The 20,264-nt window shown below is 44.1% G+C and overlaps 1 protein-coding gene across 1 annotated transcript in view; it reads right to left on the minus strand.

Moving 5' to 3' along the window:
* The window catches only part of gfra4a (GDNF family receptor alpha 4a), a gene marked incomplete at both ends in the record, with an annotated part of 156,982 nt that overhangs the window by 21,223 nt on the left and 115,495 nt on the right, over positions 1-20,264 (minus strand). The window contains 3 exons of the mRNA XM_080513086.1: positions 302-641; positions 8,791-8,871; positions 11,699-11,980. Of these exons, the coding sequence (XP_080369212.1) occupies positions 302-641; positions 8,791-8,871; positions 11,699-11,980 (703 nt within the window). The remainder of the gene's footprint in view (positions 1-301; positions 642-8,790; positions 8,872-11,698; positions 11,981-20,264) is intronic.

A 20,264-nucleotide genomic window follows, 5' to 3' on the forward strand; every position in this document is an offset into this window, starting at 1 on the left:
GCTATTCATTCGATACCATTTGTTCCTCTGAACTTTAATTTGACTGTATTTCTTATATTGTCTGTTTATTCGTTGATTTATCAGTCTTCTTGTGGTGCTCTTTGATTCCATAAAACTGTATGAAAAAGCGCCAAAGAAAGAAATTTGGGCTGAAAAAGGAAACCTGTAGTTCGAACTGGATTCCTACAAAAAAACAAACTGAATTAAAGATTCAAAACATCTTGACTTCACCCCAAATTCCTTACATGCAGTGAAACATGCAAACACGTGAACGTTCTGCAGCGGCAGATGAGAATCGTACCTGCAGACGTAGTCCGCCTTGCACACGCGCAGCTGGGCCAGGCAGTTGGGCTTGTCCTTGTCCTCGTAGGCGCAGGACGGGACGATGGTTTGCCTGCGGCGCTCGGCGCAGGCCGTGTCGGTGCAGGGGCAGAAGAGCAGCTCGTGGGTGTAGTCGGGGGGAACGCGGTCGAAGAACTTCCTCAGCGCCTTGTTGCACTTCGGTCGGTTGCACGGCCCCGAGCGGGCCGACGGCTGGATGCACGCCGAGACGTACTCGGTGCGCAGCTTCTGACACGTCTCGTCAATGTTGCAGGCCTTGGCGGCATCCAGGCAGCGGTTCACCGTCGTCACTTCAGACTCTGCAAGGAGGAGACACGCAGCTTCTTATTCTTCTGCCTGGCTGGAGAAAATCAAATCCCAGGCAATGTTTACAAATGATTTCAGGGCCTAATTGGAGTCGGTATCAACCTGCCACTCTCACCTCCAGAGCCAGATGCAGCGCTGCACTCACGGATGAAGAAAATACAAACGTACTTCTTGAGGAACAAACTAAACCAAATGATGATTATATGTAATATGCCTTCGTGTAATGAATAGAACATGAATGGTGTTTAAATGTTGCATGAGCCCGGCTCTGGATGTGTTTCAGCCAAGGCCTAATGGCTGAATATTTCATTCTGCCGGGTTAATGCAAATCGGCAGCAGCGGAAAAGCTGCTGCTCAATCTCTCCAACCGCACAACAAGGCCTGTAATTACAGCTCCTTCTCCTTCATCCATCCTTCCATCCATCCATCGTTTCTCCTGCATCTGGGGCCATCTCTCACTCCCTCCTCTCCTTCCTCGCTGTGTCTGCCACTTTCAGGGCTGCTATTGCCTTGTCACCATCTGCCTCCTCCTCTTCCTCCATCCATTCTCCCACAAGTTTGTCCATCTCAGTGCTCCCAATGACTCCTTCAGTAATGAGCCACCTCTGTGCAGGCAGTGGAAAGCCCCTTTCCTAACCTGCTTTTTGTGGGGGGGGGGGGGGTGCTGCATTATTTCCCCATCCATCACTGTATGTGTGTGTGTGTTTTCCTCCCCCAGCGGACTCCCAGTCAATACGGCATGATGACGCTCAGCTCCTCTGGCAGATAGTGCCGCTCATTAGTTTGTAAAGTGCCTGAAGTTGTGTCTCTTGGTGAGTTCCACTCTCACCAAGCTGTCATATAAAATATGTATGGCCGTGGAGAGCAAGCTAACAACCCATCGCAAAGCATAGCTTATTCACAGCTTAACTACAGAGCAGGGGGGGGAGGGGGGGGGATTGACAAACTGCATGTAGTGGCCACATCATGCATGGAGCGGAGACTGTGCCATACAGTACGTCGTCATGTGGAAACCTTGTCATTAGGTTCTTGTCAGACGTTATTGATGCCAACCGGCGCGGCGTGCAGCTCCCTCCATCGCCAGCCAGTCGAGGAGTCGTCCGATGTGTAAACAGTCCTGCAGCTCGTTTCTCACTGAGGCAACTGGAGTGGATTCAAACCCAGATCTGTCAGCCTGTCAGTCAGTGTCATGGCTGATTCTGAAGTATACAGCTTTTTACCTGCAGTGAGACGCAGATTTGGTAAAAACCCTCTGGGACAGCAACACAAACACTGACTAAGTCAGGACGGCCTGTTCACACTATTTGAAGTGAAAATGCTAAACTTTCATGGCGTTTTGGTTTTTCATTTACATGACAACGGTGCACTAAAAATACAACTCTTCCTAAATTCTCTGACCCTCTCTCCAAAACTCTGGAAACTCCTGGGCCCGGGCCTGGGCCTGGGTCTGGGCTTTGACCTGGGCCTGGGCCTGGGCCTGGGCCTGGGCCTGGTCCTGGTCCTGGTCCTGGTCTCCACGGTTGTAGTAACTTGTAGTTCTGCACATGCTCAGTAGACACAATCAGAACAAAGTTTCCTCATGACTCCCAGTCCTTATTCTCCTGGACCTGGTACTTTTATTTTGACAGTTTCCATAATAACAATCCAACTTGGTAGCTTTATTTTGAGACTTGCTGGTCTGTCCACTAGAATGTCCGTGTTCTCCCACTATTAATGTTAATGGTTCTCTATGCATGTGTGTGTGTGTGGTTTCAGTACTAAAACTAACAGCAGCACCCACTAGTGGCCCAAAATGAAAACTACATCATTTCCAGCATGTCTGCCATTTCCGTGGACACAGACATTGTTTTGGAAACGTTGCTGTGTAAAAGTCAAACTGTGAAGTATTGTGGTCTAAACAGAGTCTGTCTCCTGCTGTCAGGCTGACAGTCAAGCTTTGTGAATTCTTTGAGCCATTTTTAGAACTCCAATGTTATGATTAAATTCATCTTCAGAAATGCTAGATCACATTCTGATCCTCCGGGCAAAGTTCAGGCTAACGAAAGTGATAAAAATGTCTCGTGTTCAGTAGAGTTTGTTGTTTTGTGTAGAAAGCAAGCAGGTGAAATGGTGTCACTTGTGCTGCGACTCTAACGAGAAACCTCCTCCACTTCTCCATTAAAACACTTTCTGCACAGCAGCTGAACACACAGCTTCAATATTTACTGAAGCCTTCCTGCTCAGAGTTTTAGCAACAAACTGGTGAACACATCTTTGATGCAGAAACACTAACGGGCTGTGCAGGACTCACTGGTGGGGTTTAAAGCAGGACATGTCAGAGCAGTGAGCTCAGGCAGAACCGGCTTCTGGTCTTTTTGATCCTTCGATGTCGGCTCTTCTTCATGCGCGTCGGATTGTTCAGCCACTAATAGGGCACGTGAGCCGTGTTCAGACTGTCGGGACGGGTGAGTTTGACGCCACTGATGAAGTGTTGATGCAGAAGTGATGCTGCTTCCACAAACAGATTCAAGATTCCTTTTAAAAAACGTTGTCGCTCAATCTGCCATTTTAATAATCATGGGCCTGATCTACAGGAAGATAAAAACTGCTGCAATCGTGATATTGTGCACACACACACACACACACACACACACAGAAACCGATTCACCTAAACCAGCAGTTTCTGGCCTGTCGTCCACATGAGGCAGTTTTCGAAGCGTGAAAACATGGGCCCCAGAGTGGGGAAATTCTAAAACCCCGGCTCGATGATTTGAATCTTTAATGGCTACAAAGTCGGCAAAAATGATCATCTGTGGAAAAAAGATGAGGTAATCAACCCCCTCTCCGGTCCGTGATGTCATCAAATAACCACAACAATCAGGGACTACAAGCTCCGGTGGAGCTGCAGAAGCTACTGACGCTAGCAGCAGGAGGAGCAGGGTCATAGACCTATAGAACTAGAGTTATACAGGTTTATGAGCAGGAATCTACTTCTAATTTTCTATATGCTCTGTCTTCTTCTGCATTTTTGGTGTGTATGGTGAGTCACAGCGCCACTAAAGGCCTGGCATGTGTACTACATGTCCTGAAGCCTCGTATTGAGCCGTGTTCATGGTGACGTGTGGACGGAGGTTTTCGGAGAAGTTGTGTGGATGTAGCCTTAGTCTGCTCACCATGCAAAACAACACACACTGGCTATTTAGTGCAATCACCCTCATGAACAAGGGAAATAGTGTTTATACTATACTCAAACATGTCCAGTCCTGCCTTCAGCAGGCTCACCACAACTTTTGCTTTTACACTTTATTAGGAGACATTTTTCTCTGTTCTTTGCCGTGTTTAGATTTTGTTCAGTTGACAGCAGAATCTAAAGCGTCTCGCTGGAGATGAAATTCAAACCGACCCAAGCTGAAAGTGCAGTCTGTTCTTCAAACAGGATCTTGGGAAATCAGCATCTTGAACAGTGTGACTACTTTCACCCTCATTTCCACGTTAACCGATGATCAATGCTAATCACCGGGTTGCTGGTTCACTTCTTCGTCTCGCCCAAGTGTCCAAGTGTCCTTGAGAAAGACATCTGTTCCAAACAAGGGACTCAGTCCATCGATTAACAGTGCAGAAGTGGTGAAGACGTGCTTCATAACAGATGTTGGAGAGACTCCAGCTGACTCATTGTTGAAGCTCGTCATAGCTTGTCCAGAGTACGAGTGCTGTCCTTCAGGCAGCGCGCTACACCTTTTTGAAAGTTTTGATGGTCAATAGATGGCTTTTCAGCCGGGCTCTCCTTGGGACTCTGAAGGCGGCCACATTCACACGAAATAAACAAGTGACATTTCACCTTCTGCAGAAGGACAACAGCAGGATCAGAGCTGCTGCTGCATAATTCAACCGATCTAAACTCTAAACACAGTCAAACTAAACCTTCACCTTTATCCGTTATAGATTGCAGGATGGTTTTCCATCTAAAGAGCCTGTTTGTTCTTTTGCTCCGCAGAGTCTCTGAACAACCTGTTGCACGGAAGCCAAACTGATGCTATTTGCCTCACAGCCAGGGTGCGTGAAGTGGAAAATCCTTGGAGGGAAAAACAATTTCAGCTGCTCCCGCGACGCATTGAGAAGCTTCTTCCTCCTGTTTAAAAAAAAGAAAAAAAGACCGTTCCCTTGACACCGCTGACTTGACTTAAGATGACTGATTAATTGGCGAACGGGTGAAGCGTTCTGTTATTGGACGACTCCGTAAAATGTGACGAGCCGCAGTTCCGGCGCCCGTCTTGCGAGAAGGGTCATTTAGCGTGTTTGAGGGAGGGACGTTATGAGGGTGGAAAAACAGCCATTAATCATGTCCGCCTTGTTTTGGCAGCAGCCTCGTCCAGATGCACGGCGCGGACGTCCACTCTGACCTCTCGCACAGTGATGGTGCCGGAATTCACCAGGAGGCAGTACAGTGCGGGCTGCCATTGCCGCTGTAATTTAACGATGCCTCAAACGACCGCTGTCACGGTAACAAGCAGCATCGCTATGAAGCACCCGAATCACTTTCTGACTTCTTCACCAAACTACTTTTTGTCTCGAGCCACAAAATATGTTTCACCTCGAAAATGAGGAGAATACGACTCGTGAGGTTCTGATAAGAGCTATTGAGCCATTTTTATTGGGGTTTTTGTTCGTTAAACTCTTTAGTCAATTTAATCATTTTGAAGTTGTTAAATGATAAGCTAAATGATGTCATCTTTATAATAATAGCAAATGTGTTGTTTATGATGATGTATATCATCTTTTATATCATTGTTATTGGATAACAAGAAAACAATCTAATTCCTTTTTACCTTTCTCGTGGTTTAATCTGATTTGGGTGTTTTTAATTGTTTTGAGCCATTTTAGCAGTTTTAGCTGATTTTCGACTCTTTGCAGTTTTGCTTTTTCCCTTTTTCCTTTTAAGTGTAGTTTAATTTATTTTAGTATTTGTAGGTATTATATTTTTTTCATTCTAACTGTTTATTTTTGCATTTTTGAACCAATTGTGGTTGTTTCAGTCATTTTTTAGTCTTTCTAACATTTATCTTGTTTTTCTCTATTTTTCTTTTTTTAGTGGTTTAATCTCTTTTAGCTATCTTAGCTTTTTTTTATAGTCTGAGAGGCTTTAAATAATATTTCACCATTTTTAAGTTTTAGCGATTAAAAAAAAAACTGTTTTTTTAATTTTTCTGGTGGGTCAATCTGTTTAAGCCATTCTTAAAATTAGTTTCTTAATATATTTTAGCTGATTTTTGACTTTTTTTATTTATTTTTTTAGCAGTTGTGCTTTTACCTTTTTCACTCTTTCCAGTCGTTTAATCTGTTTGAGCTATTTTTCTATTCATAGGTATTACACTTCTTTATTTTAACAGTTTTTAGCATTTTCTTTTTTTTTTTTTATAAACTTTGATCGTTTTATCATTTTTTTTTACTCTTTCTGGCAATTCTTTTGGTATTTTTTTTTCTATATTCATTTTTCTAGTGGTTTAATCTGTTTGAGGTATTTTGAACCCTGGGTTGTTATTAAAATAAAAGGAAGCTGTTGATTCACATATAGTTATGTAAAGGTTTCACAGGCCTCTAGTGTATGATCACAAAGGTAAAACTGATTCATAGCCTTGTTTTCCTTCTCCTATGTGGTTTCACCACCACATACACAAAACTGAAAAGGTGAGTGAGATCATCTTATTCCCCTAATCTGAGATCTGAATTATGCACAACAAGCCCATGGAGAATGAATTAGAGGAGGAGTGGAGGGTGATGCTTCAGCAGTGAGTGCTGATGTTTCCGCTACAACACTGCAGAGATTCACGGGGGTTTGAAAAGAACTGCAGAGAAAACGACCACGAAACACACGTCTGAGCTGCACAGGCCTCTTCTGGGTGTGTGTGTGTGTGTGTGTGTGTGGGGGGGCCTTCCCATCACGCAATAATTACTGAGTGAACATGGCGTTATCGTCATCAGCAGAAATGATTATTCAATGTGTAGAAATCAGCTCCAGGTTGTAATAATCCCTGATCATTCTTTAACTGGCTGAGGTTCTCGTACAGTTTTATCGTGCTTTGGACAAGAACGCCAAACGTTTCCAACGTGAGCCAGATGAGTTTGGATCGAACTTCAATGTGTCTATTGTAAAGCAGCGTTAAGTCCAACTGCCCAGTGGAGAATAATCCCACAGATGCTGCACTGGCTGGATTTATCTCCTGCGCCATTAAGCAGAAACTATTGCTCAAACTATCCTAATGCAACAGTTTGACATCGTTTGCCTTGTCTCGTCCCCCGTGGCGCCAACAGGGAAAGCACGTGCAGTTTACCCACGTCAACTCGCATTAGCTTGGGTTTGAAATCATGAAATTTGTATTTGACACTGATCCCTGATTGCTATTAGGAGCATGCCAAAATGCAAAACTACCTAGTGCAATTTTAACATGATGAGTGTGCTTTCAAATCCCTGGCTGGGCATAATGAGCATCAGAGCCCATCAGGCCGGGGAGAGGGAACATTGTGCGAGACAGTGGGTCTGCACTCCTCACCTCATCAAACCTGGAGCCACACATCACATCTGACAGACGCTTCCGCCGCAGCACAAAAGCACACACAAAATCCCCAGACTTCTCCCACTGTATGTTGTAGAATTCGACCGCTTCATCCGTCTTCTAGAGCCGGGTTTGCCCAGCAGGGACGCTGGATCCGGTCCCACCTGACTCAAAACACAAAACACTGGAACCGGACAACAGAGGATCCCTTTCTGCTCTGAAGCACAAAAATCTGCCTGCATGTCTGCAGGAACAGCGGGCATGAGGAGGAAGACGGTGCCGACAACATAAGAACCGTGGAATCAAAGGCTGGTAGTGTGATGGTGAGGGGGCGATCCGGACACCGGAAGCCATTTAGTGCCGACGGAATACGGTTCAGTCCGTCCTGTCAGGACGGCAGCTTCACGCCTCTAACGACGACTCCCCGCAGGGAAATGCACCATGTCGCAAAGCTTCAATCATCTAAAAATAGTTTCTTGGATACAGCACGTTTATGGAGTCCAGAACCTGCTGGGAGATCCAAAGAACTGCAGGTTGTGGACGTCGGCAGTAGATGATGGACACTGATCGGTGTGTCACTGTCGTATTAATGTGAAGGTCATTTCATGAGACATTACACCTGGTTCAGCTGAAGGTTTATTCCAGGCGAGCTCGACGAGAAGACGGTTTTGTAAAAATTAGCAGATCTGAATTGTGCCCCCCCCCCGTGAATCTATAGTGAGGCTTCTTTCTTTGACCTCATGCAAATTTCTTCAAAGGTGAATCTGCGAGTGCAGACTTTGCACGATGAGCTTCGGTTTCTCTTGTTTCGGAAACAATCACATCCATTATTCAAAACTTGAGTGTCTGGGTATAATGACAGGAATCATTATATTCTGTGGCGTGCATGAGCGCCTCCCATACTAATCACTTCATTTAAGTCATGATTTAAGTTTTTACAAACTCTCCGTCTCGGCCTCACTCATCCAGAAAAGAAAACACTTGACTTTGTGTTGGGAAAAAAAAAACGCAAAACAAACTTCTCATTTGTGTTTTGGCCTCTGACTTCTCCAAACCTCCAAAAGGGAAGAAAAGCTGTTTTGTTGAGTAAACAAACAGAAGCGTCTCGCTCTCTCTCTCTCTCTCTCTCTCTCTCTCTCTCTCTCTCTCTCTCTCTCTCTCTCTCTCTCCCTTCTTCTCTTTCTGCCTCCATCTTCCTCTCACCTCTTGCCATGGCTTCTTTCTCTTCCTCTTCCTCTTTCTCTCCATCTTCCTCGCCTTCACACACCCCAGTTCTGCTGCTTCCAGTTGCATTAAAGCAAATAGGTAATTAATCTGTGCCTCGGGGGCTAACAGCAGCACATACCGAGCCCGCGGCTTGCCCACGGGCTCCGAGGCAACACAGAGGCAGAGTGTGGGCTGCTGCTCATCAAACGCTTGACGAACCCACCGCACATCCTCACGTCTGCGCCGCCGAAGCCCTGACACAATAACAACTTCATTTACTCTCACTTTGCCTCGCTCATTTTTTTTAAATTTTTTTTTTGCCTCGTCGCAGTCAAATCAACCTTTTTCCCCACGCTGGCTCAGAAAACCGACGGCGGCACGGAGAAACACTTGTTCACCCACTCACCTGCAGCGATGGAGGCCAGGCGAACGTAGTCCGAGCCGCGCTCCTCCGGTTCGTATGGGAAGTTCTCCACCAGGCTGAGTCCTGCCAACACACCACAGCTCAGTTTTCTGCTCACAACAAAAACAACAGCAACAACAACAACAACAACAACAACACAAAGGTGAGACTGCTCTCCCTGCAGGTGCCGAGAAATAAAACGACACAGGCTCCCAAGCTGCATCTCATCAGGGCTCACTGGCTGGAGGCGCAGTGCACCACGTTTCAAAGCACGCTCAACAGTGTCGACGCTACGTCACCTCCAACAGTCTGTGTTGACGCTACGTCACCTCCAACAGTCTGTGTTGACGCTACGTCACCTCCAACAGTATGTGTCAACGCTACGTCACCTTCAACAGTCTGTCGACGCTACATCACCTCCAACAGTCTGTGTTCACGCTACGTCACCTCCAACAGTCTGTGTTCACGCTACGTCACCTCCAACAGTATGTGTCGACACTACGTCATCTTCAACAGTCTGTCGACGCTACATCACCTCCAACAGTCTGTGTCGACACTACGTCATCTTCAACAGTCTGTGTCGACACTACGTCACCCCCAACAGTCTGTGTCATTGCTACGTCCCTTTCAACAGTCTGTGTCAATGCTACGTCACCTCCAACGGTCGGTGTCGATGCTACGTCACCTCCAACAGTCTGTGTCGACGCTACGCCACCCCCAACAGTCTGTGTCGACGCTACGTCACCTTCAACAGTCTGTGTTGACACTACATTACCTCCAACAGTCTGTGTCGACGCTACGTCACCTCCAACAGTCTGTGTTCACACTATGTCACCTCCAACAGTCTGTGTTGACGCTACGTCACCTCTAACAGAATGTGTCAACGCTACGTCACCTTCAACAGTCTGTCGACGCTACATCACCTCCAACAGTCTGTGTTCACGCTACGTCACCTCCAACAGTCTGTGTTCACGCTACGTCACCTCCAACAGTATGTGTCGACACTACGTCATCTTCAACAGTCTGTCGACGCTACATCACCTCCAACAGTCTGTGTCGACACTACGTCATCTTCAACAGTCTGTGTCGACACTACGTCACCCCCAACAGTCTGTGTCATTGCTACGTCACTTTCAACAGTCTGTGTCAATGCTACGTCACCTCCAACGGTCGGTGTCGATGCTACGTCACCTCCAACAGTCTGTGTCGACGCTACGCCACCCCCAACAGTCTGTGTCGACGCTACGTCACCTTCAACAGTCTGTGTTGACACTACATTACCTCCAACAGTCTGTGTCGACGCTACGTCACCTTCAACAGTCTGTGTCGACACTACATTCCCCTAAAACAGTCTGTGTCGACGCTACGTCACCTTCAACAGTCGGTGTCAACGCTATGTCACCTTCAACAGTCGGTGTCGATGCTACGTCACCTCCAACAGTCTGTGTCAACACTACATTACCTTCAACAGTCTGTGTCAACGCTACGTCACCTTCAACAGTCTGTGTCGACACCATGTCACCTCCAACAGTCTCTGTCGACGCTACGTCACCTTCAACAGTCTGTGTCTACACTACGTCATCTTCAACAGTCTGTGTCGACGCTACATCACCTCCAACAGTCTGTGTCAGTGCTACGTCACCTTCAACAGTCTGTGTCAATGCTACGTCACCTCCAACAGTCGGTGTCGACGCTACGCCACCTCCAACAGTCTGTGTCGATACTACGTCACCTTCAACAGTCTGTGTTGACACTATATTACTTCCAACAGTCTGTGTTGACGCTACGTCACCTTCAACAGTCTGTGTCGATGCTACGTCACCTTCAACAGTCTGTGTCGATACTACATTCCCCTAAAACAGTCGGTGTCGACGCTACATCACCTCCAACAGTCTGTGTCGACGCTACGTCACCTTCAACAGTCTGTCGACGCTACGTCACCTCCAACAGTTGGTATTGATGCTACGTCACCTTCAACAGTCTGTGTCGATGCTACGTCACCTACAACAGTCTGTGTCAATGCTACATCACCTCCCCCAGCCTGTGTTGACATTACGTATGTGTATGTATGTGTGCGCATGAATGAACAACTGGATGAATGCATGAAGGCATGGGTGGATGAAAGGATTCATGTATACATCGGTGGATAAATGGTTGCATGGATACTAACCGTACATGCATGGATGATTACATGCATGCCTGAGTGGACATGAGATAGCTAGTAGCATCGATGCATATATGCATGCAGCAATGCCTGGACGGATACATGCATGATACATGATGATGTTTTAATGCATAGTTTTTGATTATGTTTATCAATCACATAAATAATGAATTCATTACTTCACAGAAAGTAAATTATAATATGGGGGATAGTCAGAGTAGAAACACAAAGTCTGAAGCTGTTTTAATCTGGCAAAAGGAAATATCATGAGAATTTTGGTAAGTAATCAATACTGGACATAAAATTTAATTGGAAAGACCAAAAACATCTCCAGTCGGCTCCAGCTGTGTGCACTCAGTCTTTGGCCTTTGTTAATATTTTTTTGTGTGTTTAGATTCTGACATTTGAAATGGTCATGTTGAAATTCATGCACATCCTTTGTCATAAGCACACTTCTTATTTTCATTTAAAATTGGACGTAAATGTAAAGCTAATAATAGGTCCGGTGTGTGAAGTGAGAACAGTTTAAAACAGGTGAAATAAGCACAAAGTGAGAAGACACAATGAGCGTGGGTGCCACAAAAGGACTCAGTGCTTCAGTTTTTCCTATTATTTTACACACAGTCAGTGTTTTCATTCCAGAATGTAATCCATTGTACAGCCGCCGAGAGGAGGCGGGCTGATTCATGAGTAATCCCAGTATCCGAGGAGCTCCCGTACCTGGTCCCGCCCACCTCGTGGCCTTACCGTGCAGGACGGACTGATGCAGACTCCAGTAGATGCTCAGGCAGTTCTTCTCCTTCTTCATGCCTCGTTTACACTGGCAGCCGTGCAGCGGGGTGGACAGCAGCGCCGTCATGGCGTTCTCGCACTGGTTGCGGGCGCCGGGCCCCAGCTTGACGCTGCCGTCCCCAGCCACGCACTGCCGGAGGGTCCGCAGCCGTGGGCTGCAGGAGTCGTCGCTGGAGCAGGTGTCTCCTGCTCGCAGGCAGTCCCTGCCGCCTGCAGACAGCGCCACCCGGGGGACACCTGCAACACAACGCAGCAAGGTCAGAGGTCACTGGCTCATCCAAATGTTTACACAACAGACATTTCTGACGCAGAGGGCGAGGGGAGGAGGAGGAGAGGAGAGGGGAGGGGAGAGGAGAGGAGAGGAGAGGAGGGGAGGGGAGGAGGATTTCAAGAGGAAGAGCAGTAACAGTGACCAGAACAAGAAGAATAAGAATGAAGTTTAGGATTTTGCACTAATGTTGATGAAGGCCTTGAACTGTTTGGATTTCATACTTCTCAATATTTCAGACACAGAATAAAATGTAAAAAAGTTCAAAATTGTAATTAAAGGAATAGTAATAGTATTATAGGTATGAAACGTCTGTTTATGACTTGAAGTTGACCATAAGACAATTGGACTAAAATGATTTAAAGGGTTTGAAACAAATAAGCGCTGCTTGATTTCAATGTTTCTTGTTCGTCTTTAATCTGGGTGCAAGGAAGGAAATGTAATCCCACCCTCTCAGAATAATGAAGCAGGTGATCCCATCTTCTCATTGTCAAGTTTAACGGAGACTTTTTCACACATTCACACCCAGAAGTGGACTTCATATCAACATACAGGTGCTCACAGGTGGGTGATGTGTTGTCGGGGCTGAGGACGGAGGTTTAGTGTTGGTGGACTTGGAGCTTTGTTACACCGCCATCACAAAAATCATCCGTCACCAAGTGTATTTAATAACGTCCTGGTCTTGTAGTGTGGTAACCACTGCTCTCTGAGTCAGTTTCACCTTTTGTAGGAGCCTAAATGCAGTTCATTGATGTTGGTTAAGATAAATAATTTAAGTTAATCTAAAACAGCAGCAATTTAAGTTATTTGGTTTGGAAGGAAGTAGGAGGAGCATTTACAGGTATTTCAGTTCATATGGGCAATAATGTAACAAGTTAATCATTTAAAATGTTTGTGGTTAATTTAAGTGGATAAAAGTTAATTGATATGTTATTTGCAATGTTTGCAAATGGATAACTGTTTGGTGTTTTCAAGTGGCTGTGCACCACTTGAAATTGTTTAGTTGATGCTCCTGGGAGGGTGGAGTTTGGGGGATTACCTGTGACAGGGAGTCAGGCAGGGGAGAGTGGAGCCGCACAGTTTTTTGACCTCTCTCTCCTTTTCTTCTTGTGTCCCTCTTTCCTTGGATGAATGATACTTATCGGGATTTAACCGACAACTTATATAACTTGGAACACCTTTGGACATTTTTTCTGTACCACCCTTTTGTTTGTTTTCTTTGTGAAGTAAACTGTTAAACTTTACGAGTGGTCCTCTGGATTTTTTTCTATGTGGATAAAGAAGAGGAGAATGGATAGAGCGTCAAGCTAAGGCTTCATTCAGTGGAAACTACACCTTTTATTCGGTCTGAACATTCAGTAAAACTCCTGCAACTCTCCTCACACACTTCCTGATTTCCTGTGCGCAGCGCGCGCTTTAATACCAACAGCTTTGACCGGCCTGACCAGAGACATGTAGAAACTCCAGAGGCTGTTTGAGGCAGTTGATGAGCTCTGACTTCCTGTCGTGGCAAAAACAACATTGAGGAGCAGGACAAGGTAGTGAAGTTGGTTGAACAAAAGTTTTCAAAAGTTCATCCATCACATCTCATTCAAGTCAAAAATAATCAGTAAAATGCTTCTGCATGTCTACCCATGATAACATTTGTTCATTTGAGGGTTTGACATTGAGTGTATTGAAGCATCTTGAAGCTACTGTCATATCGTCGGCAAAATAAATAATCTGGCTTTTCCATAAACTCTTCCTTTTAGTTTTATTTATTTGTGTTTCTTTATGTAAAGTGTATATACTAGTTTGATGTCTTATTACTAAAATAAATAATAACACTGATCTAATTTGATGAATGTTGAAGAGAGAGGAAGTTGGGCAGATCATCACTGACCTGCTGAGGATAGTAATTAACCCTGTAATGCTCGGAATTGAGGGAACTTCAAAATATTGCAATTGTGTTATGATTGTATGAGGTTATTGTGAAGCCTCTTTGTGACGTGAAAGTAATACTTACTGTACACTCATGTATGTTTTTTATTGTTACATGAATACATATGTATGTATGTATGTCATATAGTGTGTGTAAATTATGTTTTGCATGAATAACAGTAACAGTGCAATACACATTATTGACTTGTTTTTACCTTATTTGGGCAGAACACAATATTTTGCAACGTCAAAGACTGACACAACATTATAGCGATGTATTATACATATATGGCATCTCGAAGATGAATGAGTATTTTAAATACTCACATTTAATTGTTATTTTATATAAATAACCTAATACATTAAATAAAAATATTTTAATAATATATAAAAAGAGAGATTTTCCTTCTGTCCTATATGTAATTCAACTCCTTGTCATAAAGGCAATAAATGTGTTTATTAGTAAAGTACCATGTTGAGCCTTTACCATTGTTAATGTGTTAAATTGCAGTTAATATGACAACAAAGCATGAGAAGTGCAAATCCTAATTGCACTTCACACCTTAATCCTGAGCTAATGGCTCTTTTTTGATGAATTAAGAGAGCGTTAAGAGCCAGATGGTTGCAAAGACTCTGTTTAGTTGAGTTTTCTCTAGTTCTTGCGGTGCTGGCGGCGATGACTGACATTTTGCCGCTACCGAAAGTCTTTGCCATGGCCAGTTGCATCGAGTGGCCGTCAAGAGCAGGGGTGTCAAACTCCGGCCCTGCAGATGCAGCTCTGCATGTTCTCCATGTCTCCCTTCTTCAACACACCTGAATGTCATGATGGCTCATCACTGAGTTCAACAGAAAGCCTGATGACGAGTTTCTCAGTGCGATCAGCCGTGACTTCAGATGCAGCTAGCTAGCGCTGGAGAGTGAACTCTCTGAGGATCCAATCAAAAGGCTTGAATATGCTGACGTCATGCTTGGCCTTCTAGAAGGCTCTGAGTCATCAATATCAAAATCTGATTAGTTGAAGCAGCCACATGACCTACACTAGTTGTATACTGCAGACGCATGCAGAACTGAATGTGAAGACCTTAGGCCTTTTTACCTGGCAACAGGGGATAGCTGAAATGTGATTGGTTAAAAATGTTAAGACGGAAATATGCGTCTGGAAGCAGCGCAGCCGGGGAGAAGCTCTGACAAGAAGTGGAGCCACCATTTGGATTTATTCAATAAGTATTCATGGACAAAATATAATCAATAACAATCCGTGATTCAGATATTTTTCTTAGGCCTGCAGAGAAGCCTTGAAGGCCCTGACGGTCCACCGCTGAAAAACACATGTGATCCAAAAAAGAACCTTTCTTTATGTACCACATGTTCATTTTACTTTCTGGTGCGTCTGAGCTCCAGCTTCTTCTCCGCTGAATAGGTCAATATGAAATTAAAAGCTAAAATAAGCATTGCAGCTGCACATAGATCAGTTATATAAAGAAAAACCCCAGAAAGCAGTGGTAAAAAGCTCAAACACTCCACTGCTCTGAACAGCGTGTGAAAGATGTGAAAAGTTTGGGCCCTGAAATGCCAAAGTGTCATCACATTCTCATCAGAGTTAATCAACATTATCAGGGTTAACGTGTCAGACTAGTTAAAGCTCTCAGAGTCACAGAAGGGTTTTAAAACTGCTAATTCAAACTGCTCCCAATGCCTTTGATGTGTAAAACTGTTTTTCCCCTTTAAGCAAAACACAACAAGCTGGTGGAGGAATATGAGATTTCTATGACTCACTGCGCCGTACATAACACATAATAATTGAAGTGAATTGGATTACATTTTTTACACTGCTTGTCAGCCGCATTCAAACACGGTCAACGGTGCATTTTAAAATGACACTCACGGAGCCGAGAGGGGGCTTTATTATTCATGAGTTCATACACTTGTCACATGGAATACGTCCGGCTCCACTGACTGGATCCTGGAGGAATTCGGGAGAGAATGAAGCTTCTCACATCCTGACATGCTCAAAATGACACCCGAGTGTTTCAGCTGCAGCCAAAACAAATTCTCAGGTTTATTACAGGTCGGACTCCATGTCAGGGGGTGTCACTAATGACACACAAGCTGCGGAGCACCTCAGGGTTCCTGAGGAGTCTTATTCATATAAAAATCATGAAGTGCTTTTGGCAAAATGTGTAACCGGTGTTTGAGTTTTGAGCTAAATGTCATGTTTTCTTTAATGAATGTGGAATATTGATCCAGAAAGACCAAATTACGTACCAAAAAAAAATTATCAAGAGAAAAATGGAAACTTTGGTTTTAGTTTTGGGTCTGTTTACATGACAACGGTGCTTGGAACAATTTATTGAAGACGGTTCCCAACATGGAACTTTTTGAAAATGTCTTTATGTCCATGGAAACAGGAGGAAAAATGCACCTTTTTGAAAACACAGACTTGCGTAAAGGGGGATAAATTCACTTTCTATTGGTTTCCCAGCAGTACTAATCATCTCCATACCTGGAGCGATGCCCCAGAAGTGAAGAAAGTGTGTCGTCTCTCTTCCTGGCTTTTTCCAGGTTTTAAAAAGTGTGTTGCTTCAACCAGCCAATCAGAAATCAAACCCTATATAGTGTCATCGGGGGTTTAGCCAATCACAATCAAGGTAGGCTCCTCCCCTTTGACTCCTCCCACAATCAGGCAGCTCTTCTCTGGCACATGGCACCATGAGAGGAAGGACTTCCTCCTCTTCCCATAGATGGGCATGTGTGGGCGGCGCCAGTCCAGCTCATAGAGACACAGCAGATTCTGAATGCAGCTCCTATGATCCAATATTCAAATGGAGGGAAATCAAGGAGGAGCTGGAAACTTTAAATACAAGGTTTCTGGACCGACCAGACCAGCAGGAGGAGGTGGATAGCTGAATAATATGACCTCGTTAAAACAGATGTTCAGACCAGCTCAGCACCGCCGGTATGTAGCTGTTAAGTCATAAGAGACAGCTGGCTCCCCACTACTTCCATTTTCAGACTTTTTTCCAACATATTTCTGTTTTGAGAATCAAACTCTGCGTCTTTTTCATTCCTTGCTGTAATTCTCCAATATATTTGATACTGTAAATTCTCTCAACACATTGAATTCCATGCTATCTCATTGTATTTCATGCTTGTGGGGCTCCCAGCTCCATCCAATCACTGCAGAGTGAACACAAGCCAACAAACACAGGAGTGATACAGCTGATCAAAACACACACGCAAACCTAATGAGACACATATTTGTGTGAGCATGCAATTTAACACGCTTTTTGCAACATCTTAGTGAATCTCAGAGGGTAAAAACTGAGCACATCTGTAGGCAAGAGATATAATTTTTAATTGAAAACATGAAATTATAATACTCCAACCCAGAAATGAACAGGCTCGCTCAGCAAGGCTTCGATTAGCCACGGCAGCATTTTGACCTACATGCAAACACCAGGATGCAGAAAAAGTCGCGCCGTCAAATGAACTTCGATTGTTTTCAGAGCACGTTTTCACAGCTTCAGCAGTCTGGAAGTAATTTATTTAATCAGTCACACTCACCACTTCACACACTTCATGATGGATGCCATGTCGGGAACAAACTTGGATTCAGGTTGATGTCCACGGACATTCAGACCGGAGGAGATCCAGATCAAACCACCAACCATTGGCAACATGTGCAGAAAACCCGAAGCTCCACTCAGACTGGTGAGGCTCGGATTTAACAGGAAAATGGGAAAGGGAACATTCAGACTGGATGATATCAGGACTGGAGGTGTAGTGGTTTGTTGTTTTCAGACACTGTTAATGACATTTCATGTTAAACATTAATCCAGCTGTGTCTCGCAAAAAAAACGACCTGCAAGAGGCTCCAACCGTTCAAACCACCAAGCAGGTTGTCAAAATCTCAAAGAAAACATAGATTTTCCTTGTTTGCAAATTTCTTTCAGGTAACCGACACAAATCAACCCCGAGAATTGGACTAAGATATCGGTGATTCTGTCATGAAAGCTCACTACCTATTTGCTATCAAAGTCGCCTGTCATGGTGTAAAAACTCCCAGAATGCAACAGCTACAGGAGATGTTTTCTGGACATTTCGCTGTTTTACACCATAAGGTTTCATCAAAATTGACTTCATGTTGAGAAGAGAGTCATTTTCAGTTGCCATTGTCCGATTTTGTGAAGATATAGACATTTTCATCACATATCCTCTGCACCATAACAAAGAAAAAACTTTAAAGTTTATATTTAAAAGGTGAATATGGCACTATTTTACCGGTCCAAGCCACTCAGGATGAAATCTGTGCTGATTGTGGCCCATGAAGTAAAACGTGTTGGACACTCCTGCAATAATCTATGAGCAAAACCTTCTCCAAGAACCTCCATCTGTTACACACACCCAAAATTCAAACAGTATCCTTAATGCAGTCTGTGAGTAAATCAGCTTCCACAATAAACCTTCAGTAGATCAGACCTACAGTCACATGGGATTTGGCCCAAACAGTCCTAAATTGGGTAAAAGAGGTATACAGTTGGATGTATATATCACGGAGGTCAAAATGAACCAAAAGGTGATGCTGTAGGTCTCACGCCTTCCTCCCAATGGTTCATTTGCAACTTGCATGTCTCCCTGTCAGCCGCAATAAGCTGACCCTGACCCTGATCAATGCATCTCAAATGTAATTCAATAAACACTGGTGAGAGCCGCTATGGGAGATAAATAGACAGATGTATCCAACTGCTATGAAAGCCAATTAATTATCACTCAAAACATCCATAAAAATCCATAAACCATCATACAGTTGATAAGATCAAAGCTTTAAAAGAAGTCATTGTCAGGGTGAGTAAGAGTATGGATTCATTTATCAAGTCAGAGTTGGAATATCAATATTTAACATGTATACACACACACACACACACACACACACACACACACACACACACACACACACACACACACACACACACACACACGCACACACACACACACACACATACACACACACACACACACACACACACACACACACACACACACACACACACACACACACACACACACCCAGAAGAGGCCTGTGCAGCTCAGACGTGTGTTTCGTGGTCGTTTTCTCTGCAGTTCTTTTCAAACCACCGTGAATCTCTGCAGTGTTGTAGCGGAAACATCAGCACTCACTGCTGAAGCATCACCCTCCACTCCTCCTCTAATTCATTCTCCATGGGCTTGTTGTGCATAATTCAGATCTCAGATTAGGGGAATAAGATGATCTCACTCACCTTTTCAGTTTTTGTGTATGTGGTGGTGAAACCACATAGGAGAAGGAAAACAAGGCTATGAATCAGTTTTACCTTTGTGATCATACACTAGAGGCCTGTGAAACCTTTACATAACTATATGTGAATCAACAGCTTCCTTTTATTTTAATAACAACCCAGGGTTCAAAATACCTCAAACAGATTAAACCACTAGAAAAATGAATATAGGAAAAAAAAAAAAAACAAGAGAATTGCCAGAAAGAGTAAAAAATTACTAAAACAATCAACATTTCTTAAAAACCAAAAAAAACCTCATAAACCATCATAAAGTTGATAAGCTCAAAGCTTTAAAAGAAGTAATTGTCAGGGTGAGTAAGAGTATGGATTCATTCATCAAGTCAGTGCTGGAATATCAATATTTAACATGTACACACACACACACACACACACACACACACACACACACACACACACACACACACACACACACACACACACACACACACACACACACACACACACACACACACACACACACACACACACACTGTATTAAGTCTGCCAGAGGGTAAACACACTGTGTGTCTTCACTGGAAGATGTGAAATCCTGTCAGGCGCCGGAATAAGATGCTTTTCTCAACTATAAAGCTCTTCAAAGGCCAAAAAGGGGAAACTGTATGTAAAGAGGTTGATTAAATATCTACATCCAACAGTGCAGCCGCACTAAAGGAAAGAGCGTTCACTGTTTTCAGTGTATTTCACGAGGGAGTCGTCAAACACGATGGAGATTAGTGGGAAGAAGAAGAAGCTTGCCACTTGTTTGACAGATTCCCAGGAATCACGTTTCCATGTCACTCAGTGCTGAGAGTTTCTGTGAGGCAGTTTGCTTCTGTAATTTAATCTTCATTAGTTTTCATTCCATCACGGCTCAATCACGTAACGAGGAGCAGAAAAGCTGGTTTCCCACCGTCTGACTGGAACTCTGCGTCAGATGGGCATCTGGAGCCGTTCTGCTGAAACACGAGCTCAAACCTGCTTTATTTGTGGCACTGTTAAGTGTCATGTGCCCGGCAGG

The sequence above is a fragment of the Blennius ocellaris genome (genome assembly GCF_963422515.1).
Source record: "Blennius ocellaris genome assembly, chromosome: 17".
Taxonomy (NCBI): Eukaryota; Metazoa; Chordata; class Actinopteri; order Blenniiformes; family Blenniidae; genus Blennius; species Blennius ocellaris.